We start from the raw sequence: 19892 nt of genomic DNA on the forward strand, positions 1-19892 counted from the left end.
CTGGAATCCCTTCTTAATTTCCCTAGCTCCCTGGAACATGGCTCTGACCTCCTTTCTGTTCTGCATTTCCTCGATCTGTTGTAGCTTCTCTTTTCTCCACTCCCTCTTCTTCCTTCTCAGTACCTTCTTCGCCTCTCGTCTAGCTTGTTGGAATCTCTCAGTGCTTGCTCTTGTTCTTTGCTGCAGTGTTTTTTCTCTGGCTTCATTACGCCTTGAGACTTCTGCCTGACACTCGTCATCGTACCATTCTGTTCTCCTCACAGGTTTCTGAAATCCTACCGCATCTGCGGCTGCACTCTTCAAAGTATCTTGTAATACTTTCCACTGCTGAGTCACTGTAGCTCCTTCTAGTTCTTGCTCTCGACCTCTGAGCTTTTCAGTAACCACTTCCCTATAGCTTTCTTTCTTCATTTCATCTCTTTGCAGTGCCTGTACATCAAACTTCAAAGACTTCTTTCCTGTGTCTTCGTGATATTGGCTATTCTCTGCCTGTACTTCATTATCACAAGATAATGGTGCAAGTCTGCATCTGCGCCCCTCTTTGTCCTGACGTTCATAACGTCCGACCCGTGTCTTCGGTCGACAAGAACATGATCGATCTGATTCTCTGTCTCTCCATCGGGGGATTTCCATGTTACCTTGTGAATATTCTTCCGTGGGAAATACGTACTGGAGATCATCATCTCATGTGCTATTGCAAAGTTTACAAGCCGAAGTCCGTTATCATTACTTTCCATGTGGACGCTATGCAGACCAATCGTTGGTCTAAATGCTTCTCCTCTTCCTACTTTAGCATTCATGTCTCCGAGAACAATCTTAACATCATGTCTTGGAGCTGCCTCATATTCTTCCTCAAGTACACTGTAGAATTCATCTTTTACATCTTCGCTTGAGTCTTCCGTAGGAGCATGAGCACAGAATACTGTTATGTTAAACAGGGAGAACTTTAAGCATAGGGCACACAGTCTCTCATTCATGAGTTTGAATCCCAGAACCGCTTGCTTTACATCATTTGCTACCATGAATCCTGTTCCCAGCTGGTTTTTATCACCCCCACTGAAGAAAATGGAGTAATTTCTCGAGTCCATAATATCCGCACCTTTCCATCTGATTTCTTGCAGTTCAGCAACCGACACCTTATAATTCTTTAAAACTTCCTTCAGATTCCTAAAGGCTTCCTCTCGGTACAGGCTTAGCACATTCCAGGTTCCAAAAATATCATCTCATTTTCCTTTTCCTCGCTTAGTCGTCATCAATTTATCCATCCGGCTATCTCTGTAGGTAAGTCTCGCAACAAGATTTTTTTCACGTGGCAGGGGTGTTAGCCCTGCACACAACCCCCAACCTGGAGGACTAGGGAACCTTCTTTCTTGGTTACCATAGCCGAGAACATCCCGTTTTAAGGCGCCGGATACTCGCCCTCACCCATCTCCTTAAGGAGTAGGATTTGCCGGTTACGTTAGTAGGCAAACCTTCCAACTCGAGCATTTCTCAGTATTTGCAAACAAAACCACATTGAACAAATCTAACAGGTTGTTGGGCGACTCCAAGTTCGACAATAGAGAAAATGAAGTTTTTAATACTAAATAGAGAACAGGTAAGGAGGACAAGAATAATAATAATTGAACAGTTATTATAGTAGGCATACACAGTAGAATATCAAATCATAAGCCCAAAGGGTTCCAGAAATGTAGAGAGTGGCAATGATAAATGTAATTGAATGAAAGGAAATGATAGTTTCAATAATAACAGTTACTTTTACTCCAATAAATATACTGTATACATTTCTGACCAGCAGGAGATAAAAACTTACAATAGCAGGAATAATTTCCAACGTCTGACTCCATGGCTAAATGGTTAGTATGCTGGCCTTGGTCACAGAGGTCCTGGGTTTGATTCCCAGCAGGGTTGGGAATTTTAACCATAATTGGTTAATTCTGCTGGCACGGGGGCTGGGTGTATGTGTTGTCTTAATCACCATTTCATCGCCTACACGTGTCAATTCAAAAGACCTGCACCTGGTGAGCCAAACTTGTCCTTAGACACTCCTGGCACTAAAAGCCATTCTCTATTTCATTTAATTTCAATTTCCAATGTGAGTTTAAGATTATAAGTTACACAAAAATGTTAGTCCAGGATGATTAGGTGATTACATTTTTTTTTAAAAAAGGTAGTGAAGACAATTTGAATAAAGCAGTTGACCTAGCTCATACCTATATATACATCTGTGACGGAAATTTTTACAAACACTAATATGCCAGGGGAATATATATGGACAATAAGTAAGAAGTGCAGTATAAATTTAGGCAAGAAAATAAGCTAATTATTTGACATGATGAACAATCAAATTCATTGAAAATACCTAGACAAATGATGAAGCAGAGGCTAAAGTTGTTAAATTCTTATATAAAGTATCCTAAGGATCTATACACTCTGAATGTTACCAAAATTATCAGCAAGATATAGGATATGGTGGGGAATGAAAGAGGTTTACGAAACCAAGAGACACAACCAGGAAATTTTGTTATTAAATGCACAAAACGACGACTCCGAAATACATGACGATTTCCATAATACGTTAAAGGTTACAACAGTTTGGATGACAATATAAGGCCTACAGCAGTTCAAAAATCTGCAGAACACTGACACAGAATGAAAAACAGTGTCCTGTAAGTCGATGACTCCCCCAACTCAGTCAGCAACCGAGGAATAGAGTAATAAGAGAAGATATATCACATTATTTGCTCTCTATTTCCAACCTAAGAACAGTTGCAGTAGATGGAACAGAGAACCAGCTCTGTCCAGCAAGGTAACATGCTCGCACATCCAGCAGGAATCGGAATCTTGTTCAGCTGCCAGGTAAGGCAGGTGGCACGTATTAATATGAACATAAGTTTGTTCTGGAAATTGCGAGAAATAGAAGTAACTTCATGGGAGCAGGACAGTCAGGTGATTGACCAAAATGGCGACCAGTATATGGAGAACAAAAGAGGAAGAAGGTTGTTTTACAATGAAGTACCGGGGATATGCAAAGAAACTCTAAAATATTTGTATCAGAGTACACAAAAAGTATTGGGAACAATACAATCCTTACAATGGGTTTTGTAACTAATGCAGAATCAGTATGTAAAATAACTCTAGGTTTTTCTATAAACTGTTGGTTTCTTTTGAGATTTTTAAATGATATATGCACTTGGTGTACCTAAACAAAATTTTGGTTGAGTATGTTCAGCTGCTTCGAAATTCATAAGCAACAAATACTTTCAAAGGTTCTGAAAAAGATAGAAATATTTCCCACAATCATACTTTCTGTTCCTGGGTGTTTTCCATTTCTATCTCATGGAAAAAAATCAGTTTTCATAAAAATAGACTTTTAGATTTATTTTATAATTTAATATTTATTAAGCATAATGTGCTTATAGAATATAATGTGGAAGCTACACAAGCATTAAATACTTAATGCACTTTCCATGGATATATAGCCGATTGTGTACATCATTCACAATTCTTTCACCAGTCTTTAGCAAATGCACTGGGGCATTGTGTTCTGTTGGAATAGGTCATTAAATGAAGAGAACAGGGCATGTTACAAAGTCGACAGACAGTTATCACTTGGGGTGTAAAATCCATTCGTCAGACATATCCTTCCATGGAACCCATGGATGCAAAAGTGCGTGTATATGTGGCATAATTTTATTATTGTTTGCTTGAAATAGCTATACCTAATGAATGGAGAGTTGCTATGGTAGCCCCTGTGTATAAAGGAAGGGGTGATAAACATAAAGCTGAAAATTACAGGCCAATAAGTTTGACATGCATTGCATGTAAGCTTTTGGAAGGCATTCTTTCTGATTATATGAGACATGTTTGCAAAATTAATAATCGGTTCGATAGAAGGCAGTTTGGTTTTAGGAAAGGTTATTCCACTGAAGCTCAACTTGTTGGATTCCAGCAAGATATAGCAGATATCTTGGATTCAGGAGGTCAAATGGACTGTATCGTGATTGATCTGTCTAAAGCATTTGATAGGGTGGATCATGGAAGACTACTGGCAAAAATGAGCGCATTTGGACTAGACAAAAGAGTGACTGGATGGGTTACTATATTTCTAGAAAAAGGATCTCAGAGAATTAGAGTAGGCGAAGCTTTATCTGACCCTGTAATAATTAAGAGGAGAATTCCTCAAGGCAGTATTATTGGACCTTTATGTTTTCTTATATATATAAATGATATGAGTAAAGTGGAATCAGAGGTAAGGCTTTTGGCAGATGATATTATTGTGTATAGAGTAATAAATAAGTTACAAGATTGTGATCAACTGCAACATGACCTCGATACTGTTGTGAGATGGACAGCAGGCAATGGTATGATGATAAACGGGGTTAAAAGTCAGGTTGTGAGTTTCACACATAGGAATAGTCCTCTCAGTTTTAATTACTGTGTTGATGGGGTGAAAGTTCCCTTTGGGGATCATTGTAAGTATCTAGGTGTTAATATAAGGAAAGATCTTCATTGGGGTAATCACATAAATGGGATTGTAAATAAAGGGTACAGATTTCTGTACATGGTTATGAGGGTGTTTAGGGGTTGTAGCAAGGATGTAAAGGAGAGGGCATATAAGTCTCTGGTAAGACCCCAACTAGAGTATGGTTCCAGTGTATTGGACCCTCACCAGGATAACTTGATTCAAGGAATGGAAAAAATCCAAAGAAAAGCAGCTCGATTTGTTCTGGGTGATTTCCAACAAAAGAGTAGCGTTACAAAAATGTTGCAAAGTCTGGGCTGGGAAGAACTGGAAGAAAAAAAATGAGCTGCTCGACTAAGTGGTATGTTACAAGTCATTAACCTCATTTTTGGTCCGTATTGATGACAGTGATTACATCCAATTTACAAAATATTCGTTTAATGTTAACCTAGTCAATACTTACAAAACCACATTTTGTCGTTAAATAATTATAAAAAATAGAAAGATCGTGAACAAGTTTTGCCCTTCTTAATGGGCATCATCAGCACAATGGATAACCTTAAAACAAATAATTACAATTAAGACTGTTTACAATTACTGGTCATATAAAATGATGCCCATTAAGAAGGGCAAAACATGTTCACGATCTTTCTATTTTTTATAATTATTTAACCACAAAATGTGATGTTGTAAGTATTGATTAGGATAACATTAAACGAATATTTTGTAAACTGTATGTAAGTGGTATGTTCCGAGCTGTCAGCGGAGAGATGGCGTGGAATGACATTTGTAGAAGAATAAGTATGAGTGGGGTCTTTAAAAGTAGGAAAGATCACAATATGAAGATAAAGTTTGAATTCAAGAGCACAAATTGGGGCAAATATTCATTTATAGAAAGGAGAGTTAGGAATTGGAATAACTCACCAAGGGAGATGTTCAATAAATTTCCAATTTCTTTGAAATCATTTAAGAAAAGGCTAAGAAAACAACAGATAGGGAATCAGCCACCTGGATGACTGCCCTAAATGCAGATCAGGGTGGGTGGGTGGGTGGGTGGGCGGGTGGGTCGGTCTGTTGATGAAATTTGTAGTTAGGTCCTCTTCAGATATTAGTCCTATTTCTATAGAAAAAGCCTACAGCTTTCCTAAGAAAAACAAAATGCAGTCATTTCATTGTAGACGAAATGACTGAGACTGAAACCGATATATTCCTGATCTTATTTTCAGTAGTCATTCCCATAATGCCCAGTGTTCTTAATTTCTATTATATACTAGTCCTATGTGTGTCCCTCTGAAATCAAGTTTCAAGATATCCTTCCAAAGATGATTCACACTATAAAAAAAGAAAGGAAGATTTTTACAATTATATCCTGATGTATATTATCCCTTCTGAAATGGAAACATTTGTTTTCTTTATGTTACTGTTCATACTTCAAAAGTGGTATATTGCTTATTTGTTAATGTTACAGAGTTTTGGTGGAACAGCAGAGGTGAAAGAAGGTGCTGGCTGGAATAGGTCTCAACTACAGAATTAAAGTTAATTTAAAACTTTGACAAAGGTTATATTTTCAACAGACAACAAAGTTTAACAATTTTCATATAGACTTTCAAAACTCAACAAATAACAAGTCAGCAACAAGCCAAAATCAGGTACAAAGAAATTACAAGATTTCGGGGGTTATTACCAAAATCTGGGCTTCAAGCCCCAAGTATAATTCCTGAGCTCTCAGCTCACAACTACCATTGCTGAAGGGCATAAAACCCCTAAGTACAAGGAGAACTTGCTCCTAATTACAGTGTTAAGAAAAAAAGCAGACCCGCTCTCAATGTTACAAGCCTATCAAAGGCTACAACAAACTTCATTTCTATCTGCCCTTAAGGCACACCAAGAAACAGGGGTATTTGATACCCAACCTACAGGGCCTTTACATGAGGAAAATAAAACATCAGGTTGAGTTACTGGCCCATAATACAAAATAGAATGGAGGCGAAACTTGCACTCCTAATACACTTTTAAAACCTACTTGGCACTAGGCCACTTACGCAAGGGCTAATCCCATACTAAGGAGGTGACATGATACGAAAACTTTATTACATTACAAAGAGAAGAAAAACGGTTATGAAAACGTAGTCACCCCAAAACAATATGAGTGGGAGCTTGAGAGGGTTAGGCACTCTCTATCCCAATTTGTAGTTAAAAAGACGGAATTTTTACCAAATGTCTATTACATTTTAAAGATAGGTTACATGAGAAAAGTTTCGAACCTGCCCCGAGGGTTAAACTGCTGAGCTAGCAAGAAATAAAGTTATTAAACGGCAATTACCTTGTGGATGAACTGCTGCCCGAAGAAAGAGGCGCTTCCCGCCCCCTGCTACATAATCACACACTAAGCAAGATGTCGATGAAGTGGCACCCAGACAAGAAAATCAGCAGTTTAAATACCCTCGTGGAACATTCGAGACCTTTCAAGAATGAGTACACACACACACACCCCCCCCCAACTTTATTGGACAGCTTAAAGCAACATATCCATATCAGAGACGACATACGTTATTGGTCAAAAATGAATTAGAGAAATTCGGGATTGGCTAAATTCAAAACAAGCGGGTAGAAATGATTAATGTTGCCAACCCACAAACCACAGAACAAAATTTAGTAAGGTCAAAAATTTATGAACACAAAACTTCTTCAAGAAGGTTCATTACTTTGCAACAGAGTGCGTAATCCTAGGTTTTTCTCTGTAGAGACATCTAGAAGAGAATGTCCACACTTCTTGATACGGAATAAACAAACACAAATCGAAATAGACACAGTTCAGAACACTTCAAAATTACACCATTTACCGTAGTGACATCTTTTAAGAAATAGTAGAATTAGTTCAGTTTTCAAGGTTCCAAACTTCTCCTGTAGAGGAGTTTAAATTGGCGCAATATTTGAAGGAGTGGCATGGAGGTGTACCGCCCGGTACAGACCTCCCCCCCTAAAGTCCTTCCAAGGGGTGACACCGAAGAAAACCGAAAATTTTGTTTTAAAAAGTCCAAGTTTTGCTGATGAGTTGCAGAATTTAGAAGAGAGAAATCTAATTTTGCAGTAGTCGAAGGTCTCAGAAGTTATTTGATATAAGTGGGATTAAATAAAATCCAGTTTTGGAATTTCTTAGTAGTAGCTTTTGATGAAAGGTCTCTATGGTTGTAGTAGTTGAATTCCAAAGGAAAACTTTAATTCTTTGAAGAAGAAAAGGGAAAAAAAAAAATTCTAAGTCCACCAGATGTTGATGTTGAATCCAAGAACGTAGTAATTGAGGATATGGAATGTCCATGTAGCTGCGTAAGTACATTAGTTGCAGATTACTTTGACAGCCAGACCAGCCGCCGCTGCTTGTGTCCAGAGGAGGCCGCTCGGACCCCTCAAGTACCCTGAGATACACCTCTCCCGCTAGTATGAGAGGGGTAGTGGAGGTGAAGCACGCCGCACACGCGGCGATTGTTCACAGACCGTGGGCAGTTTGCAGGTGGTGCGCCACACATCAGCCTTGGCCGGGAGGAGGGCTCCGGCTCGCCGTACACTGGTTGGCCTCACTGGAGTAGGGTGGGCCCGTACCCCACCTCAATGGCGGTATGGCGCCGCACAGTTGCGGGGGCACTGAAACAGTAATATCTCGGCGGCAGAAAGATGTTGTTGGAGACAATGTATTTAGGGTACGGTCATGTAGTTAAGGATGAGGGGTCAGTGGCGTGCCATTTGGTTTTCCTGATAAAGCCACTGGTGTGTTTGAGCAGGAGACGGGAGCTTGGTAATGGCCTAGGTGGACAGGACAGCAGTTTAACTGGCAGGGGAGGTTGTACAATGAATATTTAAAAACAAAGAACATAATTCAAAGGGCAGAAGGCCTCAAAATGAAACCAAAAATATAACCTTCAGATTTCTTTCAAAATTATATGGAGCAAGTTAGCACTGAAATTACACAGGTTTCACCTGCGACAGGTTAACCCTAAATATCCTCTCGGTGGCTGGATTGCTTAGTAATAAGGCAACGGGTGTGAGGAAATCGAGAATAATACACGGCCCATGAAATCTGGGGGCAAGCTTGCCTGCCGGAACAAAATTCTTGACCATAACCTGGTCGCCTACCTTCAAATAGGTGGGTCTCCGTCCACGATCATATCTTTCCCTAACCTTTTCATGAGACACTTTAAAATTGGCCTTAGCCTTCTTCCAAAGATCTTTAATGTTATCAGGATCTATTGTCTCAGGTAGAATATCACTCAGAGACCAAAGGTTAGAGAGCGGCGTGTTTGGAACAAACTTGAACATCAAAGAAGCTGAGTAAATTTATGAGATTCATGAACCGCCGAATTCAAAGCAAAAGCTAACCAATGCAGACACGTCTCCCACCTAGAATGATCTTCATGATGATAGGCAATAAGAGCCGACCTCAGATTACGATTGACCCGTTCATCCAGAGATGGTTGAGGATAGTATGCAGAGGTTGTTACGTGCGAGATGGCTAGATCAAAACAGAATTAACGGAAAAGATTGGAAGTGAAAGCTTTAGCTTTTCGGACACAATATATTGACACGGACCAAAAGAAGCAAAAATGGAATTTAAACAAGAAATAGTGGACTGAGCAGTAGCCAGCTTAGTTGGAAATACCCAAGAAAATCTAGTGAAGCCATCTACACACACTAGGATGAATTTATTGGCATTCCCCTTTGACTGGGGAAAGGGTCCGACGTAGTTGATATACAGACGTTCCATTGGGCGCGATGCTTGATGAGAAGACAATAGGCCTACCTTGGTGGACATGGTGGGTTTACTAAGCAAGCAAGATTTACAAGCCTTTACTAGTTCACGAATTTCACCGTCCATACCTTTCCAGATGAACCTTTCACGGATCTTTTCACGAGTTTTGAAGATGCCTAAATGCCCCCCCAATGGGGTCTCATGATAGTACTTGAAGATCATGGACACCAGAACAGCTGGAACCACTACTTTCATCATCTTATCATGCCCCAACGGGAAACATAGAACACCATTCCTCAATACATAAGGGACAACATGTTCCCCAGAAGAAAGGGTTTCCATAATGGGAGCCAGCACTGGATCTTCATGTTGATATTTTTCAATATCCCTAAATAACATGAGAGCATCAGTCAAAATGACATTAACCTCAGGTAGTATGGACTCGGGAGGTGAAGAACTATGAACCTGTTCAAGGGGCTCTACATCATTCGAAAACATACGGCTTAGTCCGTCTGCCACAACATTTTCAGTACCTCTTATATGCCTAACATCAAATTGGAAGGCAGAAATTCGGATAGCCCACCGGGCTATACGACCAGTGCGACCCGGCCTACCTAAGACCCAACTTACGGCTTGGTTATCAGTCTCCAAGTCGAACTTGACATGTTCCAGATAAAGGCGGAACTTTTCTAGCGCAAACAAGACAGCCAAACCCTCAAGTTCATAGATGGAATACTTGGCTTCTTGAGCCGAAAGAGTCCTAGATGCATAGGCGATGGGTCGCCTCCCTAGTTCGGTCTCTTGAAGAAGGACCGCAGCCACTGCCGACGATGACGCATCGGTTTGGACAATGAATTTCTTTGAGAAATCCGGCATTGCAAGAACAGGGGCATTACACAGAGCTAGTTTGAGATCTTCAAAAGCGGCTTGTTGAGAAGGTCCCCACTCAAATTTGACGCCTTTCCTATGAAGTAAGTTCAAGAACGCCGCTCTATTGGTGAAATTTGGAATAAATTTCCTGAAGAAATTCACCATACCAATGAACGTGGCAATACCTTTGATGTCCTTGGGAGGTTTGAAATCACGGATGGCCTGTGTTCTGGAATGATCCACTGCGACACCATCGGGCGATACAATATGCCCTAGGAATGACATGTAAGGCTTAGCGAAGGCAACTTTGGACAACTTCACCGTTAACCCAGCCTTACGAAGGCGACTAAGAACTTCTTTCGGATGATCTAAATGTTCTTCGAAGGTCTCCGAAAATATGACGACATCATCGAGATAGTGGTACACGTACTCAAATTTGATGTCGGAGAAGACCCTGTCTAGCAGTCTCGTAAGCACAGCTGCTCCCGTGGGGAGCCTGAAAGAAATTCCAATCCGTGGCAAACGCTGTCAGGTGCTTGGATTCCTCTGCTAACGGTATCTGGTTATAAGCCTGGTTGAGGTCCAAGATGGTGAAGAACTTAGCTTTACGAAACCAGGAAAAGCAAGAATGAAGGTCAGGAAGGGGCACAGATTGTAACACCACCTTCCGATTGAGAGCCTTATAATCAGTCACAGGCCTGAAGCCACCTTGGGGTTTCGGGACTAGGAATATAGGCGAAGAATACGCCGACTTAGAGGGCCGAATAATACCATCCTTCAGCATCTGATCTATGATTCCCTTCAAGGCTTTCATTTGAGGAGGAGACAGCCTATAAGGCGGAAACCAGACTGGAATCGAATCCGTAACCTCAATCTTGTATTCAATTAGGTCAGTAACACTAAGATTATCAGAAAACACCTCTGGAAATGACTGACACAACTTACGAATACTATCAGCCTGCTCCTCAGGTAGATGTCCAAGATCTAACAACATCTCATCCTGGGTAGGCGAAATAGATGAACATGACACAGAACTACATTTAAGTAAAGGGATTTTACAATTAGAAGCAAATTTGAATGTGCATGACTTGCTCTGAAGATCAAGCACTAGACTGGTACGGGACATGAAGTCGGCTCCCAATATAATGGGGCAAGACGAGTGCTTTGCCACAAACAATTTAACTTTCCAAGTAAATATAGAAATATGAATTTTGGCATTTAAGGAGCCTAAAATTTCTAATGGAGAAGAATTAGCTGAAACATATTGAACCAAAGACGAGCAATAGTCAGGAAGTTTACAAACAGATTTCAATTTCGAATACCATTCAGCCGAAATAAAAGAACAAACACTGCCAGAATCTAAAAGAGCAGTTACAGGCTCATTATTAACCTCAATTTTAAGGAAAGGTACTGGTGCGGGGGAATCCGCTGCAATCCTTAGACATTCCTTAGGGCCTTCAAATGATAAATTAGAAGACTGACATTTCCCCGATCTTTCGCCGGATTTAACCTGGGCTGAGCCTAGGAAAGATGAACCTGCCGACTCAGTCGGAGCCACTAGTCACTTATGCTTGTTGGTGGAGGTTGCACCCGAAGTTGAGCAGGAGGGGGTGCTGTTAGCATTAGGGCAGTTCTTGGCAATATGGGAAAAGGTGCCGCATTTAAAACAGCCTTGGGATGACCCTGCTCCATTCCTTGTCCCACTAGATTTAATTGATGGATACTTGTTCCGGTGATGGTCAGGCGACCCACAAGCATAACATTTACGGGCAGTGATGGTTCGGCGAGGTGTAGGCCGAAAGTTACTCGATGACGGAGGGGGCTCCCTCGCGACACGTAGTGTGTCTGCATACCTAACCCCTTCGGCTGACACAGCCAATGCTTCTAGCTCGGAAAAGGTTTGTGGGCACGCCGCAAAACACAGATATGACCTATAGGATGGTGATATTCCTTCCACAATAGCATGAATAATTTGATCTTCTGGAAAATGAAGAGCAAACACCCTAGTATAGAATTTGATGTCTTGTATGAAATCCGCAAGATTTTCATCCAGTCTCTGTACTCGATAATAGTATTTCTGAATCAGAGATGACCTCGCACGTGCAGGAATGAAATTTGCGAGGAGGTGTGCATGAAAGTCTTCAATCGATGACTGTTCAGCTATTGCCCTAACAATCTTGTCCAAGAGGACCCCTATGGCATATGGATATATAATTTGAAGAATTTGCGAAGCAGAGAGGGAAAACACTAGAGCATGATCCTGAAATTCGACCAAAAATCTCAAAAAAGAAATTACATCACTGGAAGAGTTGACCGAAAACTTAGAAATACCCCTAAGTAACATGGCTAATGGATGAGGCAAACTACTGAACCCAGGTGACATAGTAAGTAACTGCCTAGGGGGTGACGGAGGCTCGGAGGAAGCATTATTCAAAAAGAAGGGCGGAATTGAGAACCGACGATCAGGGCCGGTTTCTAGATGAGCAGGAGTCTTTTGAGTAACCCCAGCTGTTCTATTTTCTTCCCCTTTGGAAGAAGTTTCCTCGCTAACAGTGTTTACCGCCATGAGCAGGTTAGTTTTGGGAGTCGTTACCCCGATAGCAATTGACCGACAGTACTGGACAATTTAGAAATGTTTTCAATGAGGGCACTAGCCTCCTTTCCCTGAATGTCACTCACCTTGAGAGACAATAGATCATTAAGCCTATTATAAAAATGAAACAGTCGAGCTTGCACACGTTTAAGTTGATTAGGGGATGGATTCCCTTCTTCAAAAAAACTAATTACAGATGCTAGCTCAGTAGTATTGTCATTGATCGTGCAGAGAGCGTCGTCAATTTCTTTCTCTCCCAACGTTGGGGTGGTAATAGGCAAATGAAGGGAATCTTTAAGTTTATTGGCATCCACCGCAACCATGCCTCCAGATTGAACGTTTCTAATAGATAGTTCATAAAGTAATTCCTCCTTACGTAAATAGAAAGGATGGAGGACCTCGCGAGAGCCAGACATGATGGCCGAAAAATTTTGAAAAATTAAAAAAAATCCCAGCGACTGAGAAAATTGTTAGAGTTTGAATGAAAAGCAATGTTTAGCCGTCAAAAGGGGCTAAATTGAGACCCATTCAACCACGCTCTGCTACCACTTGTTACGGAGTTTTGGTGGAACAGCAGAGGCTAAAGAAGGTGCTGGCTGGAATAGGTCTCAACTACAGAATTAAAGTTAATTTAAAACTTTGACAAAGGTTATATTTTCAACAGACAACAAAGTTTAACAATTTTCATATAGACTTTCAAAACTCAACAAATAACAAGTCAGCAACAAGCCAAAATCAGGTACAAAGAAATTACAAGATTTCGGGGGTTATTACCAAAATCTGGGCTTCAAGCCCCAAGTATAATTCCTGAGCTCTCAGCTCACAACTACCATTGCTGAAGGGCATAAAACCCCTAAGTACAAGGAGAACTTGCTCCTAATTACAGTGTTAAGAAAAAAAGCAGACCCGCTCTCAATGTTACAAGCCTATCAAAGGCTACAACAAACTTCATTTCTATCTGTCCTTAAGGCACACCAAGAAACAGGGGTATTTGATACCCAACCTACAGGGCCTTTACATGAGGAAAATAAAACATCAGGTTGAGTTACTGGCCCATAATACAAAATAGAATGGAGGCGAAACTTGCACTCCTAATACACTTTTAAAACCTACTTGGCACTAAGCCACTTACGCAAGGGCTAATCCCATACTAAGGAGGTGACATGATACGAAAACTTTATTACATTACAAAGAGAAGAAAAACGGTTATGAAAACGTAGTCACCCCAAAACGATATGAGTGGGAGCTTGAGAGGGTTAGGCACTCTCTATCCCAATTTGTAGTTAAAAAGACGGAATTTTTACCAAATGTCTATTACATTTTAAAGATAGGTTACATGAGAAAAGTTTCGAACCTGCCCCGAGGGTTAAACTGCTGAGCTAGCAAGAAATAAAGTTATTAAACGGCCATTACCTTGTGGATGAACTGCTGCCCGAAGAAAGAGGCGCTTCCCGCCCCCTGCTACATAATCACACACTAAGCAAGATGTCGATGAAGTGGCACCCAGACAAGAAAATCAGCAGTTTAAATACCCTCGTGGAACATTCGAGACCTTTCAAGAATGAGTACACACACACACACCCCCCCCCAACTTTATTGGACAGCTTAAAGCAACATATCCATATCAGAGACGACATACGTTATTGGTCAAAAATGAATTAGAGAAATTCGGGATTGGCTAAATTCAAAACAAGCGGGTAGAAATGATTAATGTTGCCAACCCACAAACCACAGAACAAAATTTAGTAAGGTCAAAAATTTATGAACACAAAACTTCTTCAAGAAAGTTCATTACTTTGCAACAGAGTGCGTAATCCTAGGTTTTTCTCTGTAGAGACATCTAGAAGAGAATGTCCACACTTCTTGATACGGAATAAACAAACACAAATCGAAATAGACACAGTTCAGAACACTTCAAAATTACACCATTTACCGTAGTGACATCTTTTAAGAAATAGTAGAATTAGTTCAGTTTTCAAGGTTCCAAACTTCTCCTGTAGAGGAGTTTAAATTGGCGCAATATTTGAAGGAGTGGCATGGAGATGTACTGCCCGGTACAATTAATATGGTTTCTTGATCACTTTGGACCAGCAAACTGAATATTACAGTAGTTGGAATGTTTGTCATTATACTGTGTGTGTCATTTACAGATTCCAGTTGCATCTGAACTCAAGGAAAAGTTGGAAGTAGATGATGCAAGACAATTATTCCATCAGCTTGTTGAAGAAAACAAAGAAGTTGAATGGGAAGAGCTGAAGAAATTATTGGATTTAGCTATGAGAAAAGGTATATTCTTACTAAATATAATGATAAAGAAAATATCTTGTACAGAAATTAGTAGACATCATAATCATAATTGTAGTATGTTCAGATTAACACCATAATCATATAGCTGTTCATTTACCATTAACTACATTACCGGTACTTATCAATTAATATTATTCAACAATTACAGTAGACTCTCAATTAGATTATGTTATCAATGAAGGCCATGAATTATTTTTTTGCCTTTATAAATTTATTGCAATTAATTGCAGATCCTTCTCAAATATATTTCAGTTGCTATGCTTATTGCTCTATACTAGAAAGTATGATTGTATTTATATAAAACCTGCATTTATGTTATTTATCTGAACTGACCTAATATGTGGTTGCTAAACCAACATACAATATTATGAAGCGACAAGAAATCAACATCTCAGACGTCAAGTTAAAACACACAGCAAATTCTCGAATCCCCAACGTGCAACCAAGACAAAATGTCAACAAAAATGAAAAAATTAATAAATTTTCAAAATGTAAATACCATATGACTGTCAGCTTTCTCAATTTCAGTTCTATAATCAGAGAAGGAAAGCCATACATAGGGTACTGGATCCAAAATTTGGATCTTGCAAGATCGATATTTCCAAAAATAATTGCTACTTACTCTGATTTTTTACAATTCAAATATAAGGAATGATTACTGCTCCAATATCAGTGAAGTAGACCATGTAGAGCTAAATGAAACATACAGTTACACAGTCTCAAAAGAAGAAATTTCAGTAACAACATGTCAAATTGCAGTAGATACTGCTCCTGGCCCTGACCGTGTTCTAGGATGAGTCGTAAGGGATGACACAGTATGCAAAATCATAGCAATCATTGTGACTCTATTACTTTTAACAGGCAAAATACCCCAGTGTCCAAAATCAGCTAGAACCATGTTGATACATAGAAAAGGTGATGCTGAATATCTGTCAAACTGAAGACCAATAACAATCATCATCATCATCATCATCATCTGCAGTTTCCAGCTGTTGGCTGGGTCTGCTTAACCAGTAACAATCCGTTCATTAATTAGACTTGTTTCTGAAAGGATTTTAGATCAACATTTCCATTCCTTTGTAACTTTCAACAAACACCAAAGAGGCTTTAACAACTAGCCAGGCTGCCTTATAAATACTTATTTTCTTAGAAGACTCCTCAAGACAGCAAAGACAGATAAGTAAGAAGTGACTGCGATCTTTCTAGACATATCAAAAGCCTTTTCGGCTACATCAGACATCAGCATCTAAATCTAACACAGGCAATGCCAAACTGAAAGAACTCATCATCAACTTACAGACTGAAAATAAAACACAGACTGAAACAACTAAAGGCAAGACAAAGCCAATTCATTTGTTAAGAGTACTTAAACAGGGATCACCATTATTGCCAGCATTGTATAACATGGCCACAGATTTCATTCTTGAGAAGCAATTATGGTTAAAATTTCCAACTCTGCCAGGAATCAAACCTGTGACCCGTGTGACCAAAGGCCAGCACGCTAACCATTTAGCCATGGAGCCGGACTTCAGATTAGTTATATTAAAGACTGAAAAGAAGTAAAATATCTTGGTGTTACGTTTAGCAATACACTCACCTTCGATGCAACTTCTTCTTTAAAACTCTTGCACTACAAGTTAGATGTACTAACAACCTCACCTTTGTTAAAGGCAGATCAAAAGTTCATTGTTTTAACAAAGCAGTCAGCACTACTCACGCATATGCTTTTCAGACTGCTGAAATAACTTAACTTCCTGAAAGCCACTGACAATGGTAAAAAGCTCCTTGAAGGAAATCTTACAGTTATGTACAGATACTCCCGATAGTGCCCTGTATTCTGATTTAAGATTCTAAAGCTTAAGACTTTTTAAAGCAACCTGGAAAGTGCATGTGTAACAAATAAGAGCATACACTGCTCTTCACTGAGCCAGTAACAGCTACATTTTAAGCATTCATGATCTGTCATCTGAAACTGCACACTGTATTCAAACCCTCAACATCACAGCTATAAACAGACTCTCCAATAGGGGTAGTGGCCTTCCACATTTAAGGGATATCTGCCACACTATGAAGTCATAAAGTGACATTTTGGTGCTCTCTGCCTCAGAAGGGGATTGATGTAGAGGTCTATAAAGAGTACACTCCATCCAACAACTGGACTAGGTATCACCAAGGACTTTCTTGTAGTAAATGGCAGGAGGCAATCAAGATGACATCAAATGTTTCTACAGTACAAACACTTCCAGGCAGAACTCATGATGGAAACCTCTGTCACAGATGCATCAGAGAGAAAGAAATAGTAGATGATGCCTCTGTGGATCAGTGGTAGAGAGTCGGCCTCCAGATCCCAAGATAGCACGTTCAACCCTGGCAGAGGCAGTCAGATTTTTGAAGGGTTGAAAAAAGTTCATTTGACACTCCATGTTGGCACGTAAAGGATCTCTGGTAACATATTTCGTTGTTTATCCGACAGAATTAATTAAATCTCAGTCACAAATGCCCAAAAGATATTTGGTTTACCCTCTCTGCCATCTAGTAGGCCTAGAGTAAAACAGAACGTCGAAATTGACAAGCAGACAGCCAGATGGTGTCAAATTAAAATGTCTGCACATGGTAGCTGAGGCCATACGATTATTATCATTCAAAATAATTTAAAATACAGTACAACAGTAATAATATTTATTTTTTATTCATTTAATTATTCATTAGTTTATTTATTTATTTATTTAGTTCCTACAGTGGACCACTCTAGTCAATTATACAAAGGATTTTTTTTATTTCCTATCAATCCAATATTTCGAGAGATGCTGCCTTCTTTTTTTCAGTCAAAAACACCCTCACATTAGACCTCATATTGATCTTGGTCTGTAGCCTGGTTTGTGTGTCTTGAATTATCTTAATTTTGTCTTTTGTGTTTTAAAGATAATCCTCAATTTCCTGAATCCATTTAATCTTGGTCTTGCTATTCCATAATTCTGCAAATATTCTTCTGCTAATTCTGGTGTCAGGTGGTTCTGTTAAGATGTCAAAAGAATGACCTAACTTACATTTCTTCCTAATTGTGCTCAATATTGATTCAATTTCCTTACAAACTGTTTTATTTGATGCTGTTCTCCATTGTCCATTAACTTGATACCGGTGTTGTTCATTCATGCATGTTCTAATTCTTCTTCTTTCTGTCTTAAGTACTTTGTCTATTTCAGCTGTATTAGCAGTTTTTAAAATGGTTTCACTAGCATAAGTTGTTTCTGGCTGTGTGACTGTTTTATAATGTCTTCATTTTGTTGCTATCGATAAGTCAATAAGCTTTATTGTAAATTTTCCAGCTAACTCATTCCTGGTTGCCACCGTTTCACCCCAGTGTGCTAAGTTGGGCTCATCAGTTGATAAATAGCATACCTACCAAGACACATGGCTAGTGCATACCGTGGAGGCCACTGCGTAGGCTACTTGGAGCCACCGGCAGTGCCAATGCACTATGAGAGATGTCCCATTTTCAAAAATTGATGTCTGCCTGGCCATCAGATGATATAGATGTTGATTCCCATAGGGAACCTGAAATATTTGTCCCAGAATACTGTTGTATGCAGTCTTGGTAATATAATTTGCTTTGTTTAACCCTAGAATGGTAACACTATTTGCAATGTTGTTATCGGCAGCGTTTCATTGGGGCAATGACTCTTACACTTTTACTAGTTTTTATGCATTGTTTTTCCATTGTCAATTTAAGAGGGTTTAAATAATAATTGTTAAAGTCTGTATTGTAATGAGGGACTTCATAAACACCATTAGGTTTTTCTGCATACCAATAGCGAGAGTTATGACTGTTCACACGATCATTAAGATGAAACCAGGCCTCATCTGATATGTTGTATTTTTCATTTGATATGACTAAATTATAATTACAAGTAGGTACATCTCAGATTTAGGTGGGGGGGTTTTTGGTAGTGGCTTTTACATCGCACCAACACAGATAGGTCTTATGGCGACGATGGGATAGGAAAAGGCTAGGAGTTGGAAGGAAGCAGCCATGGCCTTAATTAAGGTACAGCCCCAGCATTTGCCTGGTGTGAAAATGGGAAACCACGGAAAACCATCTTCAGGGCTGCCAACAGTGGGATTCGAACCCACTATGTCCCGGATGCAAGCTCACAGCAGCATACCCCTAACCACACAGCCAACTCGCCAAGTCTAGATTTCGTGAGATATACCAGTAGGAGCTGAGGAGCAATATAAAATTTAAACATAACATTTTATAATAGACAATGAATAATAGTACATGAGACACTATTCAGTTCTATTGTTGGTCATAATGATGTTATCTTCATCTTCCTCTGTGTCCAGCTGCTTGGCTAAATCATTAGCGTGCTGGCCTTTGGTCACAGGGATCCCAGGTTCAATTCCCAGCAAGGTCGGGAATTTTAACGATAATTGGTTAATTCCGCTGGCATGGGGGCTAGATGTATTTGTCATTTTCATCATCATTTCATCCTCATCATGACTTGCAGGTTGCCTACAGGCATCAATTCAAAAGACCTTAATCTGGTGAGCCGAACTTGTCCTCGGACACTCTCGGCACTAAAAGCCATACGCCATTTCATTTTCATCTTCCTCTGTATCAAACTACTGTTCATCGCGTATAAAGTCCGGATCTAGGTCACTGTCATCTTCTTCAAAATCATCAACTGTTCTAAAAAATCTACAAGATCTAGTTACATATTTCAATTATATTGAATTGTATTACATGTATATGTACATTTCCGCGACCGAAGCAAGTACTGGATCATTAATCTATTCAAGTTCCGTCGGCGTTTGAGAGCACAGTGCTGACATTGAATACATCGCGCTGATCTTCGGGAGCTGCCAATTTACTTCAATTGAGCTACTCGTCTTTGGCTTCTGCACAATTTTGG

At 39.7% G+C, this 19892-nt stretch overlaps 1 protein-coding gene across 1 annotated transcript in view; it reads left to right on the forward strand.

Moving 5' to 3' along the window:
- LOC136877780 (calpain-B-like) overlaps positions 1-19892 on the forward strand; it is a gene marked incomplete at its 5' end in the record, with an annotated part of 257610 nt that overhangs the window by 183082 nt on the left and 54636 nt on the right. The window contains 1 exon segment of the mRNA XM_068228743.1: positions 14823-14958. Coding sequence (XP_068084844.1) covers positions 14823-14958 — 136 coding nt within the window.

This window comes from Anabrus simplex, chromosome 7 (assembly GCF_040414725.1).
Source record: "Anabrus simplex isolate iqAnaSimp1 chromosome 7, ASM4041472v1, whole genome shotgun sequence".
Classification (NCBI taxonomy): Eukaryota; Metazoa; Arthropoda; class Insecta; order Orthoptera; family Tettigoniidae; genus Anabrus; species Anabrus simplex.